Below are 18,064 nucleotides of genomic sequence, written 5' to 3' on the forward strand. Positions count from 1 at the left end.
AAGGATTGCCTGAACCCAGACAAAAAATAAATACATTAAACCAAATGCCTCCTTAATTTGTTCAGGCATTCCTTCCAGAATGTGCCATTGTTCTTCTCTACTTATATATGTTTTGCCAAATTAAGGGTTTTTACATGATATGAGAAGACTATTCATTGCAAATGTAAATCACCGGATATTCCCTAATTATTATAATTTGTGGGAATGTATGTGTTTTTTTGTGCCAACCAATGTTCAAAGAGAGCACTCAAGAGAGAGTAATTAATGCACATACTCATGATGGTTTCTGCTCCACTTCTGCCTTATTTAAATTATGTTTGAATTATGGTTTGTTTTTCCAAAATGCAGTTCCCTTTCAACTACTGCAGCGTCGGACTGCATCAAGTTTAACCAGTGCAGAACAACACTACATTATATTGCCATATTTAAAACACTTTTGTTTTTTTGTTGTTGCTGTTCCTTTAAAGAGTAAAGGTGTTCAATACTTGTGGTTGATTGACATTCCCATTTGAGCAGAGTAGGAAAGCAATGGCACTTGGCACAGATAGGGGCAAATTTACTAACCTCCGAAAATTCGCCAGTGACGGCTTCACTCACAGCGCAATACTTCGCCAGGTCTAGACTCGCCAGGACAACGCAAATTCAGTAAAATCCAAATTTGCGTCCAGGGCGCTAAACGCTGGTGAAGTTGCGCTAGTGTTACTGCGCGAATCGAAGTTGCGCTAGCGTTGCCTAATTTGCATGGACGGGAAGTTAAAGTTGAACGGTCGTATATGTTGCAGCAAATACATTAAACGACACAAGCCCGGGAAACCTTAATAAAATAAACTAAAGTTATTATATTGCTCTACACATGAGCCCAGTGTATAGTTTAGGTGCCATATGATAGGAAATGTAGGGGGGAAGCCGGTTACCCCCAAAAAAATGTACGCTCTTTTTCAGCCTATCACCCTGAAAAAAGGAAAAGACGCCAGCGTTTTTTGGGACATAGAAAAATTTTCAACAATTTTTTGAGGAAGTCCTATCTACTCTATTGCACTTCGCCTGGTCTGAGGTGGCGAAGGCAAGTCTGGCGCAAGAGGTAACGTTCATTAAAATCCGCATCTTAGTGAATTTGCGTAGTTACGTCCATTCGCCAGAGCACAAATTCGCCTGGCGTTAGAGTGCGAAGTACCGCTAGAGTCTGTCTCCTTCGCTAGTGAAGTTATGCCGTCGACCGTTAGGAAATCGGGGAAGTTCCGAAATGATGTCACGCTGGCGAATCTTCATCAGCGTTAGTCACTTCACCCTTTAGTAAATTTGACCCATAGAGTCCAGAATAAAGGTACAAATTGGGGCAACTGGAATATATATATATATATATATGCATTTTTCTGAATATGGTTTTTATCACAAAATATGGTTTAGTATAATTACAGAAGACAAAAGGCATATTGAATATAATACTTTTATTCCAGTTCATGACTAAATAAAAATATTTGTAAGACCTGTAGAATAAATTGTTTGAGCAACACTGTATGTATCATGGCTAATGTTTCCCTTAGATTATTTTATACCAGGGATGTACTGAGATCAAGTACAACTGTCATATCCATTATCCAGCTGTTGGGTGGATGACGATCATTTTGATGTAATATCCCAGAGGTAGACATTTCTGTTTTATGCAAAAAAGGAGTCTGCTGTAGTGGCCCACTGATCCCCAAACCTTGAGTAAGAAGATTAGATTTGAAAGCAAATATTGAAATTACACTTAAGTCAGAGACCCTGCTGGAGAACCATAGGATCTATATAAGGACATCCTTGATTGCGACACTTCGGGGCTTATTTATAATGCTGTATAATATTATTTCCACTGGAGAAAGGGTAAAAAAATGAGTGCCTTGTCTTTTATGCCTCCCAATCACCATCTTTAGCCCCATTATTATAAGCCATTATTTTATGTTGTAACCCATCGCCATTGGTTTTGATGCCAAAATCTTATGCAGAAACAGCTTGACAAATACATTGTTTTTTTACATGGTGATGCCTGAGGATTAGAAGTCCATGTTTGGTGTATTTAATCACCATTATGAATAGTTTCATGAACGGGCCCCTTAATGTTTAGAACTCATCATACCTGCCAGCTGCCCCACATTTCCATTGCAGTCCCTAATTCCCTGGTTTACTGGTAGGGGTGGAATAAGGTTAAAAGTGGGCTAGTCTGGGTGGGCATAGGGTTTGCAAGTCTGATTAAATTGGTCTATAGGAAATGCTGAAAGATATAACTACCCCCTAATACAAAATATAATTTCTCTATAGTAATGTATTATTATAGCCGTACTGTTTGGCTGTGCATTGTATATCACAGGACAAAGAGCGGAAGGACGCATTCTTACAAAAAAATAGATACTGTATATACATCTAGGAGGGAATAGTAAGGGCTTAATTAACATTGACGGAGCTAGAACTAAGCAACCATGGGATTAAAACATACATTTCACTTTAAAGAGCCGTGTCTTCTGATTCATTGCGTGGCCCAAAAAGTTCCTCAGCGATAATCTTTCCGTCATATTTTGGCAGATTCCCTCCGAAGTCTGCTGGCAAGATGTCAGCATCGATTTCTTTGTAAAAGCCTTCCAGGTCGTCTCCGTGCACAAACACCTAGGCAGGATGAAATGGCGAGAAGAACATATTATGTGTCTACGCAAAGCTGGAACGTTTCAAAGACCATGTTTAGAGAAAAGCGAATTGTTTGGTTTATTCTATAGAATCCTTACCCTGTGCTAACCCGTGTACGTTTATAAAACAACATATAAGATATATTGACTTGCAATACAGTTGTGTTGAAAATAATAGCAGTGTACTTAAAAAAGCGAAGAAAGCTTTACAGGACTTTACAGAAAGTGAAGAAAAGGGAATATTAGGCTGTTCCAAAAAAAAATAGCAGTGTCTGCGTTGTTCTTTACAAACTCAAACATTCACTGAAACATGTTTCAAGATTTTGCTTTCCTTTGAATCACTGAACTAATATTTAGTTATAAAAGCAGTGTTTCTGAGAACTGCTGCACATCTGTGTTGCACAGAGTTGACTAATTTCTGTCTTCTAATTGTAACAATACTCACAGGTAACTTTAGACCTTCTTTGATCTATGTGTAAATTATACAATTAATTACACAATTACAAGTGGTCAGGGCTGGACTAGGAGTCAAAAAAGGGCCTTGCTTTCCAAGTACACAGAGGCCCAAACAGCACAATTAGCCCACTAAATAGTGACTTTCTATGGCATCTTACAGCAGCCCCTTTGACAGCAGTGCCCCACAAGTAACTGGTAAGATTAAGAGCCAAATGTCTGGTTTTTAAATTCAAACAGAAATGACTCCATCCGGATTCAGACAATTTTAGGTGTGATTATTTGTGTCAAAGTATGCAATTGCTCTGGATTCTGGAAACTAATGCTTTATAAGGTTCAGAAAATATGGTGATTTGCATCTAAAATTGCATTTTGGACTCTTCACTTCCTTTCCTAAATAAGCCCTTATGTATCATTGCTATGATTATGTCCAATTAAGGGCAATTTCGGTTACATAGTACTATCTACAGTCACATTATTTATGCACTAGTGACGTGCGGGCCGGCCGTATACCCGTGGGTTGGTTAGGTTCAGGCCGACCACGCACCCCCCTTTGCAGGTGGCAGGTGGGTCCGGGTCGAGCTCTTCCTCCTGCTCTCCCCACCCTTCACCTTCAACTGCTGGCTTCCGACTTCTGGCTTTATAGCCGCGCACCTGCTCGCCCTATAAAGGGTCTATAAAGAGAAGCCGGAAGTCGGGTTGGGGCGGGTGCGGGTGGAGGGAGGGAGGGCGGTTGCGGATCAGGAAAAACCGACTCGCACATCACTATTATGCAAACTATTTAGTTGTTCCGCACTCAGCCTTAACCTAATGTAATGTTGCTGATATGAACATAAAACAGGAACATATGTGAGCTATGAGCACAACTCACCCTCTCCAGTAGCTTGCTCTTCAGGAAAGGTTTCACAACATTGTATGTGGTAGTGAAGTACCAGGGCTGATGGATAAAGTGCACAGCCTTAAATCTGGCTGGGAACGAGTCCTGTTAAAAGCAAACATTCAAATAGCATCATTGGCTGGATAACGTAAAAAAATCAGTTTTGACCTAGCAACAGGGAATCCAGCAATAATAGCAGGACTCCTAATGGTATCCTGTTGCTCTGTATCTCAGCATTGCTGGCTCGGTATTAGATACTGGTTACATAACGCATTAAAAGTAACTTAAAGGGGACCTGTCACCCTAAGAAATAATTCCAAATTCTTTACTATCATGTTAGTTGAGCAAAATAAACTTTACGTACACTATACTTCTTATTTTAATTGTGAAGTGAAATTACGCAATCACAGCAAGCAGGCAGCAGCCATTTTGTGGCCACTGTTATTAAGACAAATTGTGTATCACCTGTGTATCAATTGTGTAAATCTTGTGTATGCACCAAAATGAGGGACCTTATGCCCATGCGCAGTGCCCTACACAATTATAGAGTAGGGAAGGGGAAATGTGGAGTTCTGAATGGAAAGTGAAAGTAATTGACTGCCCCACCTCTTTGCCTCAGGCATAGAGGCGGGGCAGATAATATTTGATTGACAGCTCAGATATTTAAACAGCTTTCTAACAGGTATTGATGTTTTAATGAAAAAAATTATTTGTGTTCAGTGTTTAATTTTATGTGTAGATGACAGGTCCGCTTTAAAGGTGAATCACCAGTACAATGAGGTCAAAGTGCCCTTCCCTGAGCCTACATCATAGGAAGGCAGAAAAACCACATAGAAATAGTTGGCAGGTCCTCCAGAGGATCATTGTAATCCAAGCTTGTAAAATCAAAATGACTTCATTGAGACATCAGCTCAGCCGCTTGTGTATCATGCTGCACCTAGCAATTACTCATAGGCTTATAAATAAGAACTATGTACAGCGTGAAACGCAAAATGTTTCTTGCATTCACAAACTCTAATTTTATTTTAAGTAGCTGAGAATTCGGTATAAGCTTCAAACACTGAATCCACATCTACACTGCTCACCAAATTGTCAAAGAGGTATATAGTTTCTCTTTTTGTTTCTACTTTAATTGTAAATTGGACTTCTTTCCTCAGCTGCCAATTCCTCTTTTAACCTTGGAGGCCAACTGGTTTTGCATGACTCACGTCATCGGAACGTTATCCATTGACTGCAGGGTTTGTTTCATGACTACGGACTTTAACAATATTATGTAACTGTTCTGATGATAAGTAAAAAGGCTAGAAGGAGACGTAATATGTTTTTTATTGGCCACCATAATTAGTAATGGAAAATGTGATCAGTCCGTGAGCTGAATAGCGCCCCCTGCTATTAAATCAGTTGCATTCGGAGCTACAGAATCCTACAGGCCCATGCAGTAGAAACAAAGACTACTTAAATAGCTGTATAATGCTGCCTTACAGCTAATAATACAGAATTGTTAGCTCTCGGTACTTACCTGTAGCATGTCCACCATTTTCTTCAGCTCGGATGGCTTTATGCCTGATGCTTGCTGCACGGTGAATCCTTTGAAATTCTCAATAATGCAGAAGCCATTGATCTGAGTCTCCTCATTTTCCAGCAAGTTCTCCAGTATAATGCAGTAAGCTCGCAGGATCTGAAATGCACCGGGTACATACTGTATTTATCTTGAATCAATGGTAAAGCGGAATATTCTGCAAGCAAGGATGCAATACTGGGCACATATAGCTGGTGTTTTTATGCCTTTACTACAGAACAAGGCAGAAAGTACTTGCTTATCTTCTTACTGACCCCTGTGAGTAATCATGATTACTGATTAAGTCAATGATCTCCATGAAACTGTATTTGAGAGAATATACCCACTGTATTGGAGCCAATGGCAGGGTGTGTTATAACAAAAAGTTGCAGTTCAACAAACCTCATCAAAGGTGATCTCTTCATAGTCCCAATTTTCAATGTTAAAGAGGAGGATAACTCTGCCGTGCTTATCTCTGCTGGTCAAGATTCCTGGATATCCGGCCTCGATAGTGCTCCTCACCGCCTCGGGTGTCAGGTGCTCAAAGAGTTCTGGGTACTGCTGCCGGAAGTTTACATATCCTAATGGGAAAAAAAAACAGGGAAATATTTCATATCACAAATATTATTTTCCGTGCAACCAACTGATGCAGCAGGGCATGAACCAACCTGATCCAAATCAGCATTGTTCTTGTTGAGCTAACATTAAGTAGCTACAAATGCTAAAGTTGGTAATATATGCTATGAATAAACACAAGTGTAGTGTTTATACATATTGTAAATATTGTTTCCCCTGAAATAAATGTATTGAGTGTTTAAGATTTAAATTTCCTTCCAACTTCAAAATTGCAGTTAGGGTTGCCACCAGGCCAGTATTTCCGCAGCCTGACCAGTAAAATACCAGCCAACCCTGGAGCCAGTTTCACCCTTCTGATTGCCTGTCTCTCCTTTCTATCTTTTTCTGTTCTTCACACACCTTTTCTCTTATGCTTCCATTGTGTAATACAGGGCTGTCCAACTGGCGACCCCCCCTTCTGTGACCCCCCATATGCTGTGTCTGTTTACCATATGTAAACTTTAACAGGTATCACTACAGAGATAAACTGGCCCCTGCATTGTTTAAATCTCGAATTCAGACTTTAATCCCCTGTATTGTTCACACCTCTATTGTTCACATCCAACCATTTGGTTTTTTGGTGTGCTACCGTTAATGTGGATATGGTCTTAAAAGTTCTTGTGGTAACATGGGTGTGGTTTCAGTGGGTGTGGTTTAAAAGGGGGAGTGGCCAACATTGACTTCCATTATCGGCCCTCCAACACATAGGCCAGTAAAAATTTGGCCCTCGGTACTACAGAAGTTGGACAGCACTGCTATAATACATTGTCTGTTGTTACCTTCTTGTACACTCTTTTTTTCTTTCTCCTTGCTTCCATATTTGGTCGCCATTCTTTTTGTGCACCCCTTCATTAGCTTTTTTGTTTCTTGTGTCTCCCAACTCTTTCCATTCACCCTGTACTTTCTCTCTCTTGCTGTTCTCTAATCTTTTTAAAAATTTGCTTCTGATCAGCTGCTGGATTTAAAACCAGGGCCTTGGGGTCTGTGGCTTACTGGCCTTATCTCTGGACTACAAATACAGACTGCAGAATTTATTGCACCTAAGGGTTTCTTCTTTCTGTGTTCAAGCTCTGCTTATTACTTACAGTTGCACTGCATGAAGTAGCAGGAGCTCTGTCCCCAATACCTCCCAGCAGCACTTTCCTGTATGTTCCTTCCCTTGTGCTTCTCATTTTCCAGTTATGTCTCATTGTTTCAGGTCCTTAGAATGTTGTTTGTTCTTGGATTCCTGATTCTATTCCTACCATGCTCCTGCTATTTATGGCCTATTTATTAGGCTGGATCCTGTTCCTTGTTTGGTCTGTCTGTTCCAAGTTTTTGCCCGGGTTCCATGTGGGTCCTGCCCTCTTGTCAATGCCCTTTATCTTATATGTCTCTGTCACTGACCCTCAACTTCGTAAGAACGGTGCTGCTCTCGCTCTCAGGTGGGAGTTTGGCACCTATTTTTACCTAAATATCTCTTGTTACTCCATCCTCTGTACTGTGTTTTCAAGTCTCCAAAAAATGAGTTAGAGAACCTTTAATGAAGAAACTATTAAAGGATTTAAATAGGGGTAAAAGAACTTAAACCTGACGAATGAGTTGTTAGTGTCTAAAAAGTATTTAAATAACCATATACATTTAAAAGAACCTTTTTTTTATCTTACAGTATTTGTGCTAGGCAGCAGCCAAATGTCATTTACGAAATCTTTGGGCTGCAGAGCCTCTATATAACTGTAGCTTAGCATGCAGAGCAGAATGATGGGTCATAAAAGATGTGATGGTCATTATTTGTGTATCCTTTAGATGTGAAAGGGGTGCAAAGTTGTGTCATTTAGTAAGCACTTGCATTTTTAAAAAATTGTGTTTGTACTTAACAAAAAAAAACACCAAGATACTTTAACTTTAAATTCACAAAGTCATTATTAAGATATAACTCACCGATTCTCCGCTTACGCTCCTCTTCAGAAACAGGACGACCATCCATTGTGTGGCGCTCGATTTCTCCTCCCTGTCTATCTCCTATAGAAGGCAGGCAGGAGAAATTGAGTGCCGCGCGATGGATCGCCTCCCTGTCGCTGTTTCTGAAGAGGAGCGCAAGCGGAGAATGGGTAACTTATTTCTTAATAAAGACCTTGTGAATTTAAAGTTAAAAGTGTCTTGGTGTTTTATTTTCGTAGAGAATTTTTTTTATAAAGATTTTTTTATGTTACTGGTCTTTTAAGGGATAATGTCATGGGAAACATGATAATGTCATTTCAAAACACATCAGTTAATAGTGCTGCTCCAGTAGACTTCTGCACTGAAATCCATTTTTCAAAAGAGCAAGCTGATTTTTTATATTGAATTTTGAAATCTGACATGGGGCTAGACATATTGTCAGTTTCCCAGCTGCCCCCAGTCATGTGACTTGTGCTCTGATAAACTTCAGTCACTCGTTACTGCTGTACTGCAAGTTGGAGTGATATCACCCCCCTCCCTTCCCCAGAAGCCTATCAGCATACACAATGGGAAGGTAACCAGATAACAGCTCCCTGGTAGATCTAAGAACAGCACTCTATAGTAAAATCCTTGTGCATCCACCCATCCTATTCTTGTTGTTTAATCCTGCAGTGTTTTCCTACTGTATGGAATAAACTAATCATAAAGCAAACAGCTAAACGGTAGTGACAGAACCTGATTCATTATATTCATGGTGAATGTGGTTGAATTTACTTGTGTGGTATATTTTACCTTTCAACACCCACACAATACAAAGACAATACCACAACATACAGAGTAAATCATGAGACAGCAAAGACTAACGGGAGTGTTTATAGTCATTCAAACCATTTTGGGTAAAGTCTTGGCACATTTGAGTATTGGCAAAATCTGATGTAGTGCACCGGCGCCACCTGCTGGTAGAAAGGAGATTAATGTATTGTTTGATCAAACTGAAAAAAAATTCTACCCCTCTGCATGTTCAGCAGTTCCACTCTTCTAATATATAAAAAGAAAATCTCAAATCTAAAAGCTGTTTTCTTTAGTGATTCATTATGTAAAATTGGCAAGAAGCTATTAAAGTATTGTGTTAATATAATGGTTCTGTTTGTTCTCTTTTAATTCTGCATATTAGTTCTTGCCTCATGTGTAAAGTCACTTTATCATATTAACGTTGGTTTAAACAAAGTAGGGATACACCAAATCCAGGATTTGTTTCCGGATTCGGCCAGGATTCAGCCTTTTTCAGCAGGATTTGGATTCAGCAGAATCCTTCTGCCCGGCCGAACCTAATCCAAATCCTAATTTTCATATTCAAATTAGGGGCAGGCAGGGAAATCGCTTTACTGTTTGTCACAAAACAAGGAAGTAAAAATGTTTTTCCCCTTCCAACCCCTAATTTGCATATGCAAATTAGGATTCGGATTGAGTTCGGTTGTCGGCCAAATCTTTTGCGAAGGATTCTGGGGTTTGGCCGAATCTAAAATAGTCGATTTGGCGCATCCCTAAAAGAAAGCAGATCTTGTAGGCAATTTCCTGTACATCCGCGCACTAAGATAACACTAAGCTCCTCAGTTTGTACCTGGTAATCTAATCGACAGGCCACAATGTTATTATGTAATGTGCAAAACAGAAATCTAATCCATATTGTATCTATGGCAAAAGCAGGAACATTTTTGGATTTCTTGTTAAGAGAACTATTAGCCTATGGATAGTGATGGGTGAATAAATTCGGCAGGCGCAAATTTGCGGCAAACTGGCGAATAAATTCAGAGAAAATTTGCGCCAAAAAACTCGCCTCGTCAAAAAAATTTGGGACGTCAGAAAAGTCACATGCATAAAAATTGTTCGGATGCCCATTGGCTACGCTCACAGCACAACACTTCGCCAGCCGTAGATTCACCAGGACAGCGCTAATTCACTGAAATCCGAAGTTGCGTCCAGGACGACAAACACTGGCGAAGTAGCGCTAGCGTTACTGCGCCAACCAAAGCGAAGTTGCACTAGTGTTGGCTAATTTGCATACGGCGGGAAATTATAAAGCTGAATGGACATATATGCAGCAAATACATTACATTACACAAGCCCAGGGAAGCTTAATAAAAGAAAATTGAGTTGTTATATTGCCCTACACATGAGCCCAGTGTATAGTTTATGTGCCTTATGTTAGGAAATGTAGGGGGGAAGTGGGTTACCCCAAAAAAAATCTACGCTCTTTTGCAGCCTATCACCCTGAAAAAATAAAAACTCACCAGCGTTTTTTGGGACTTAGAAAAATGTTAAATTTTATTTTGAGGAAGTCCTATTTACTCTATTGCACTTCACCTGGTCTGAGGTGGCGAAGGCAAGTCTGGCGCAAGAGGTAACGTTCAGTAAAATCTTAGTGAAATTGCTTAGTTACGCCCATTTGCCAGAGCGCAAGTTCGCCAGATGTTAGGGAGAGAAGTATCGCTAGAGTCTTTCTCCTTCGCTAGCGATGTTACGACCAGCGACTGTTAGTAAATCAGGGAAGTGCCGAAATGACGTCATGCTGGCAGCCTTTAGTAAGTTTGCCCCATTGACTTTAATATATTTTGACAAAATAAGCACGCGCATAAAAATTGTCTCTGGCGTAGAAATTGCCGTGCGTCAAATGAATTTTGACGCCCATTGACTGTAATCCGCTTCGCTGATTTTTCGACATTTTGCGAATTTCGTGGAAAATGTAATAATTTTTCGGCAAATCAAAAAGGGACAAATTCACCCATCACTACCTATGTATCAACTAATAAACCTCGTGGGTCAGCTGCAGCTCAAATGACAGTAGACATATTCAGCCTGTCCTGGTTGATGAGGTTCTGAGACAGATCTATGTACACAGTCACAGATGCTTGGGGCACCTGTAATATTGTAATGGGTGTAAGCCCTCCCATGCAAAGGTGAGAAGCGATGTGCTCACCCTAAAGTAAAAGGTCAATGGACATCTGCCCTTTAAAGCTGTGGTTCACCTTTAAGTTAGCATTTAATATGTTATAGAATGGCCATTTCTAAGCAACATTTCAACTGATCTTCATTATTTATTTTTTAATTATTTTCCTTTTTCAGCTTTCAAATGGGGGTTACAGACCTCATCTAAAAACCAAATGCTCTGTAAGGTTAGACATGTACTGTTGTTGCTTCTTTTTATTACTGATCTTTCTATTCAGGCCCTCTCCTATTCATATTCCAGTCTTTTATTCAAATCAACGCATGGTTGCTAGGCTAATTTGGACCCTAGCAACCAGATGAACTTGCAAACAGGAGAGCTGCTGAATAAAAAAGATAAATAACTGTAAATCCACGTATAATAAAAAATGAAAAAAAAATACAAATTGTCTCAGAATATCAATCTCTAAATCATACTAAAAGTTAACTCAAAGGTGTCAACTCTGACTCCAGGCTTCCTATACGTCTGAATAAGAGTATATCTTATTATAAAAAAATCCAATGAGATGCATAGATATTTATGTTAGTTACAGGAACAAAGTAGGTATAACAGCTATAGACAGGTGAATGTATCCTTGGCTCCATTATATTAATATAAAACTGAAGCCACCATTAGTGTTCCTTGCCCCTATGAGAATGATCCTACCTTTCAGGAGTTCATAGGCTCTGCTCACATCAAACTTCCGGGCTCGAATGAACCTGAGGAAGAAGCCATCTTCCTTGTCTTTGACTTTCTCGGCCACTGCTTTGCAAAGCTCCCCCCCTGCGTTGGCCTTCTCCTGAACCAGCGCCCGGAGGTCTTTCAAAGCTGATTCTCTCTTCTCTTCTGTCTCGTTTAATTCATCTTTGGCCTGAAAAAATGAAAAAGAACTAGCTAGGCACTAAACAAGGTGGTTGTAGAAACTCTCATTATCCCACCGATGAAATAATATTGTGCAAATTATAGGCATGGATCCAAAGGGCAATGGTGGCAGGGGTTTAGATGACCATAGCTATGTAAAGACATGTTTGTTACTGAGACAGGAGAATGCAGGTGTCTCAGGTCCTTCAAACCTTTAAATTTATATTTCAGAGTTATTCTTCAACCTTTTTCACACTGCGTATTTACATGGCAAGGTCAACTAAGGGGCTATGTGCGAGAAGGGCTTCCATGTTGCTTGCCTTGTCAAAAGCATTTATTATATAATTCAGCTGAACAGTACACCATATTGAACCCCTGGATGGTGCTGATCTTGTAAGGTTAATGGAAAATACCTCATCTGAGACAGTAATATGGCAATCCCCATCCTTATGTAATAATGTAAATATGCATAAACCATCATTTCTTGGCACAGCAAATAAATTATAATTTAATGTAAAAGCATCAGGCAAATACTTTTATGGCAACATTATAAATAGCATTCAAAGATAATGTTACGATAGATACTAAAAAAGGTTATTTTCTGGTGTCAGTTTCTCTTTAATACATATGCCAGATGGGCTTTCTCGTGCCTTACTGTATAGACCCAGCCCTCTGACCAGGATTCACCCACTCCAACTCACAAAAATGGGTACAAATGAATGCAAGTTTTGCTCCTTTGTCGAACCCTAAACAAGTCTCTTCACATGCAAAGTTTTTGGAATGCCATGAGTCATGTGATTTTTTTTTTAGTGAATACTGCAAATTGTTTGCACTCCTCACTTCTGGGGTGTCACAGAGTTGAGTCAGCTCATAGCAAGGATCTTGAATCAAACCCAAACCCATGGGAGCAAAAGCCCCCATGAAATAGCTTTATAGAATGGTAGGGAGATAACTTTCTAGAACTTTCTTCCAACGAGTGGCTGATGAGCAACAAGTTACTCACCAACCTCTTGGATGTTGCTCCCAGTGGCCTCAAACCTGATGCTTATTTTTAAATACCAGGCTTGGAGGCAAGTTTTGGTTGCATAAAACCAGTTGTACTGCCAAACAGAGCCTCCTGTAGGCTGCCAGTCCACTTAGGGGCTACCAAAAAGCCAATCACAACACTTATTTGGTATCCCCATGGAAATATTTTCATGCTTGTTGTTGCTCTCCAACTCTTTTTACATTTGAATGTGGCTTTGGGTTGGGGACCCCTGTTCTAGAATAATGTCCTGTAAGTAGGAGCTGACATAGCAGAAAACAGCCAAAATTAAGAGAGTGATAAAAAAACGAAGAGCAAAATGCAGCTCAGATTTTAAGGGAAAAAATATGCTATGTTTCAAGCCAGGTCCCACAATAACCCTTCTATACTGAATTCACCCAGAAACCCCACTTGATTTGTCCTTACCTTCTGCACGGTGTACTCTGGCAACTTCCCGCATTTACCAAAGACTGAGCCATGGTCTTTAGTAGTGAGCCGTTCAAGCTTGGCCCTGAGAGACTGTTCCTCCTCAGAGACAATGCGATAGGTTCCAGTCTGTAGCCAAAAACAGAAAGACAAAGTGTTTTTCTAATTGAACTCTATGTACCATGTCAGAAATAAAGAACTTGTCGCTATATACCAAAACCTTTTGCTTTTTATTTGCTGATATTGTTATTTTTTCCTTCTGATTTGGCCAAAGCAGCACACAGATTCACTGGTGTTTTTCAGACTTTGTTAAATGAAGAAGATGATAGGGTTGCTGTGGGTAGGTGCACATGTTATTAAACTAAGGGTTGCCTCCGAGTAAGTGGCTACCTATTACACTAGCTGCACTCTGCCCTGACTTGGGGTTCACTGTTACTGTTGTGTTGGAAAAATGAAAGTAGTTTTGGTGTCACTGTTCTGTGGTTTTAATTGCAAGAAATATGACAATAGATATTTCTTAATTAAACAATGACCAAAAAAATAAAATGTTTAATTGAGCTAACCTAGGTGTATATTGCCGCACATGTATCTCCATTATCAGGAGCTCCCTACACTTGGAAAAGCACACGTTAAGCAAACAAAGACAAGCAGATAAGCCACACATGCCCAAGGGAGATTGTATTGCTAGTCTCTATAACATTAGCACAATACTTACTATCTCTGACATTTGACTTCTTCTGTCTTCACGCAAGGAGCTGGGAAAATATTTACAATAAGATGAAGTGTGAGACACCAATGGGTTTGTTTAAACACTTGGTATATTTATATACAGCACACCCTGCCCTTTCTAAATCTCCCTCTATTCTCCTACAGGCACAATCCTAGATCCCATTGCATTTTTTATTCAGGTAAGACTACCTCTGAAGGACTGTTTAACTTCTTGCTCATACACAGACTTTATTTGCCCTTGTGAAATAGATTAAAACAACAGATTTGTGCTGCTTGCACATCTCCATCTGTTGTCGATCACCAGCTCATAAAATCCCTTTGACATCCAAAAGGAGTTTTAGGTTTACAATCATAGAGTCCAGCCACTCTACATAATCCGGAGCCCCAATCGTACTACATGCAGGGCACCCTCTTCTCCATGGGGGTCATGTATTAACACAAGACAAATTTGCCTGTAGGCAGTTACCCATGGCGACTAATCAAATTATTGCATTCATTGTTCTACGTAAAGCTATTTGAAAGAAAAAAACCCAATCACGGATTGGTTGCTATGGGTTATTGCCCAGAGGCAAATTTTATAAACGAGTTCCCATGACCCACTACACAAATTGGTATGTAACAAATAATGATTCTGCCGGGTCTGAATTCTGCAGATAGCTGGAGGATTTAGCCACATTTTACACCAAAGCCTGGATTTAGAACCTTCCCATTAGTGATCTACCATAGGAATGGGTTAAAGATAAGGGTGTCGTAGTTTAAGCTATTGCCTATAAATGAATGCAGAAAAATATGACAATAACTTGAAGGACATAATTATAACTTTAACAATACATTAAACCATAAATATAGTATTTTCCACCTGGATTAGGACAAGTCCCACTGTCTGAATAGAAATATTAGTATAACAGACTCGCAGAATATGATTTGCAAGATTATTTTGCTCCATGGTAACTAAACTGAAACATTAGAAAGCATTACATTTAAGCACTCTTTCACTTTTTTTCCCCCCAGTCTCACTGAATGGAATTTTAATTTAAAAAACAGGTGGCACATTAGAGAATATTTTTATGATTTCCTTTGGGTCTCGAGATGAGGCGAAGGGAATTCTAGGATACTTGGAGAGCGTCAAACATTGATTGGGATGGTCATCTATCCATCAACATTCTAGCAATGTGTAATGAGTGGAGACTCCGATGCTCAGAAAGAAAACCCCATTGTGTCTGGGACCCAGGGAAACACTCTTCCTTCTGTTCTGGTTATGCTGGTACTAATGCAGCCTGAGAAGCCCCTGTTATCATTAAATGGAAAACATCTGTTTCCCTTACTGGGAATAATCATCTCTCTCTCACTCACCAGTCATGTTAGAAGAAGGGAAATCTCTTATCTAGTTAAAGGCATTGGTAAAACAGCTAAACCAGCAGTTCCAAGCAAATTGCCCTATGCCCAGTACTCACCGCTGAATAGTGGTACAAGTGCTGGTTTGTCTTCAGCTACGAAAAGCAAGTCAAGGTGTTAATAAAGCAGGACGGATGGACAGGCTGTAACCAAGATCTGTGCTGTTGAGAGAAAAAGCAGCGAAAGCTTTCTATAGTCATCGGGTTAGGATTATCCGTCACAAGGCAATACTCAGTCAGGCTTATTAATTAAATCAGCACAAAACACTCCATGCCATTAAGTGCCACAAGAAAGGAGGAGAAAAGTTACTGGTCGGTAGAAGAATGGATTGGGGGCTGGGACAGTAACCCTCAGAGTGATCCAATGGAATCAACTGAGACTACAGCTTTGCTATGCACTGCCGACCCTTTGGTTAGATCCTGTAGAGTGTTAACTTCATGGACTTTCATCCACTAGAAACTGAGCACCCAACATGAGCCCTAATATTAATGATTCTCTAAATACAATGGTTACAGTTGTGACATTCTCATTCATTCCCTTCCTAGAAATGAATCCAACATTTGTTGAACTACATTTCCAAGCACCCGAGATCACTCTAGTTCTGATCAGCAGATCGCTATAGGAGCAGATTGAATATCCAGGGTATATGGTAATACCAATATTAGAGATTTTTGGCCTTGTTCTTCATGAAGAATGTTTGGAGGCAACAAAGGGCAAGGAGAAATTATGAAGGGGACCATTGGCTCTGAACAATCACATTCCTGCTGCTATTTTATATATGCTCCATATTTTGCAGCATTGTTGTAGAGCATGCCATTTAATCTGGCGGGCATCGGATACTTGATCAAGGCTTTGGTTAGCTTTCTGATATTTACAAGCTGTGTTTGCACTCAGGCTGCTTTAAACCAAATGCAAAAGATTTCATGAGCTCTGAAGGACTGTTTAACTTCTTGCTCGTACACAGGACTGCCTTGTCCTTTTTCTCCTGGGCATAATGTTTACATCACTGCAAAGATTCCACTTTTATATGCAATATAAAATTCACTTATCCATTTGCTCTATAAAGCCTGCACCTGAGCCCATAAAGCGAACAGAATGTACAGTATGTGACAGTCAAAACACACATTCTGTTAAGCTCAGTGTGGTGCTGTGTCAATATCACGTGAGAGTCAGGCTGAGAGGGCTCAGACACACCTGGGAATGCAGCAGCTGACTAGCCAAAGGGAAATCTACTTAAAGGGATACTGTCATGGGAAAACATTTTTTTTCAAAATGAATCAGTTAATAGTGCTGCTCCAGCAGAATTCTGCACTGAAATCCATTTCTCAAAAGAGCAAACAGATTTTTTTATATTCAATTTTGAAATCTGACATGGGGCTAGACATTTTGTCAATTTCCCAGCTGCCCCAAGTCATGTGACTTGTGCTCTGATAAACTTCAATCACTCTTTTTTGCTGTACTGCAAGTTGGAGTGATATCACCCCCGCCCTTTTCCCCCCCAGCAGCCAAACAAAAGAACAATGTGAAGGTAACCAGATAACAGCTCCCTATCACAAGATAACAGCTCCCAAACACAAGATAACAGCTCCCTAACACAAGATAACAGCTGCCTGGTAGATCAACACTCAATAGTAAAAACCCATGTCCCACTGAGACACATTCAGTTACATTGAGAAGGAAAAACAGCAGCCTGCCAGAAAGCATTTCTCTCCTAAAGTGCAGACACAAGTCACATGACCAGAGGCAGCTGGGAAATTGACAAAATGTCTAGCCCCATGTCAGATTTTAAAATTAAATATAAAAAAATCTGTTTGCTCTTTTGAGAAATGGATTTCAGTGCAGAATTCTGCTGGAACAGCACTATTAACTGATTCATTTTGAAAAAAAATTTTTTTCCCATGACAGTATCCCTTTAAAGACAAACCAACATATTACAGGACTCACATAGAGGCTGCAAATGCAGTGCCAACAAGAATATGGAAAACTACTGAACCCACACACACATATTACACATATTACACTTGTCATCTTTCTTTCTAATGTCCTCTGGGGAGATTTAACAAACAAGGGAAAGGTAAAACTTAGTCCCTTTGAAAAATGTATAATGAAGCAATAGAATTCTTAATGAATCAGATGAAAATTAAGCGTAGGACTGGCCAGATATGGGATGACTTTGACGTAGTTGGCCATCTTAAATATATTGCAATATATGGACAAACAACCCCTGTTTTGTTTAAAGGGTAAGACATTTTTCAGTAGAAGTATGCACAAAATGTCTCTGTCTTAAATATATTGATAATGGGTTGAGTGCAGAGGACTCTTGTATTTGTGTGTGTGTATATATATATATATATATATATATATATATATATATATATATATATATATATATATATATATATATATATATATATTAGGCCGGGATTAGGGAAATTACATGACTTTTTGTCAAACGTAAAAAATGTTCCCCTTCCCACCCCTAATTTGTATATGCAAATTAGGATTTGGATGCGTTTCGATATTCGGTCGAATCTTTAGCGAAGGATTCGGCCGAAATCAAAATAGT

The 18,064-nt window shown here is 39.6% G+C and overlaps 1 protein-coding gene across 1 annotated transcript; it reads right to left on the reverse strand.

Annotated features, from left to right (window-relative positions):
* Window positions 1-1,433: 1,433 nt before the first annotated feature.
* On the reverse strand, window positions 1,434-15,818 carry rlbp1.S (retinaldehyde binding protein 1 S homeolog). The gene is made up of 8 exons (XM_018255323.2): window positions 15,558-15,818; window positions 14,090-14,129; window positions 13,375-13,503; window positions 11,730-11,934; window positions 5,948-6,126; window positions 5,507-5,665; window positions 3,982-4,092; window positions 1,434-2,640 (listed from the first exon to the last, which is right to left on the reverse strand). The coding sequence occupies exons 2-8, from the start codon at window positions 14,099-14,101 to the stop codon at window positions 2,482-2,484; spliced, it is 954 nt and encodes a 317-aa protein (XP_018110812.1). The 5' UTR covers window positions 14,102-14,129; window positions 15,558-15,818; the 3' UTR covers window positions 1,434-2,481.
* Between the last annotated feature and the right edge of the window lie 2,246 nt (window positions 15,819-18,064).

Source organism: Xenopus laevis, chromosome 3S, assembly GCF_017654675.1.
Source record: "Xenopus laevis strain J_2021 chromosome 3S, Xenopus_laevis_v10.1, whole genome shotgun sequence".
In the NCBI taxonomy this organism is placed as follows: Eukaryota; Metazoa; Chordata; class Amphibia; order Anura; family Pipidae; genus Xenopus; species Xenopus laevis.

What these genes read in the sequence shown, in the direction of transcription:
- rlbp1.S (XM_018255323.2), bottom strand. An exon ending in AAATGGTGGACATGCTACAG is followed by an intron (nt 4,093 to 5,506) that starts GTAAGTACCGAG and finishes TGCTTTTAACAG; the next exon opens with GACTCGTTCCCAGCCAGATT. An exon ending in AGAGCAAGCTACTGGAGAGG is followed by an intron (nt 2,641 to 3,981) that starts GTGAGTTGTGCT and finishes CATCCTGCCTAG; the next exon opens with GTGTTTGTGCACGGAGACGA.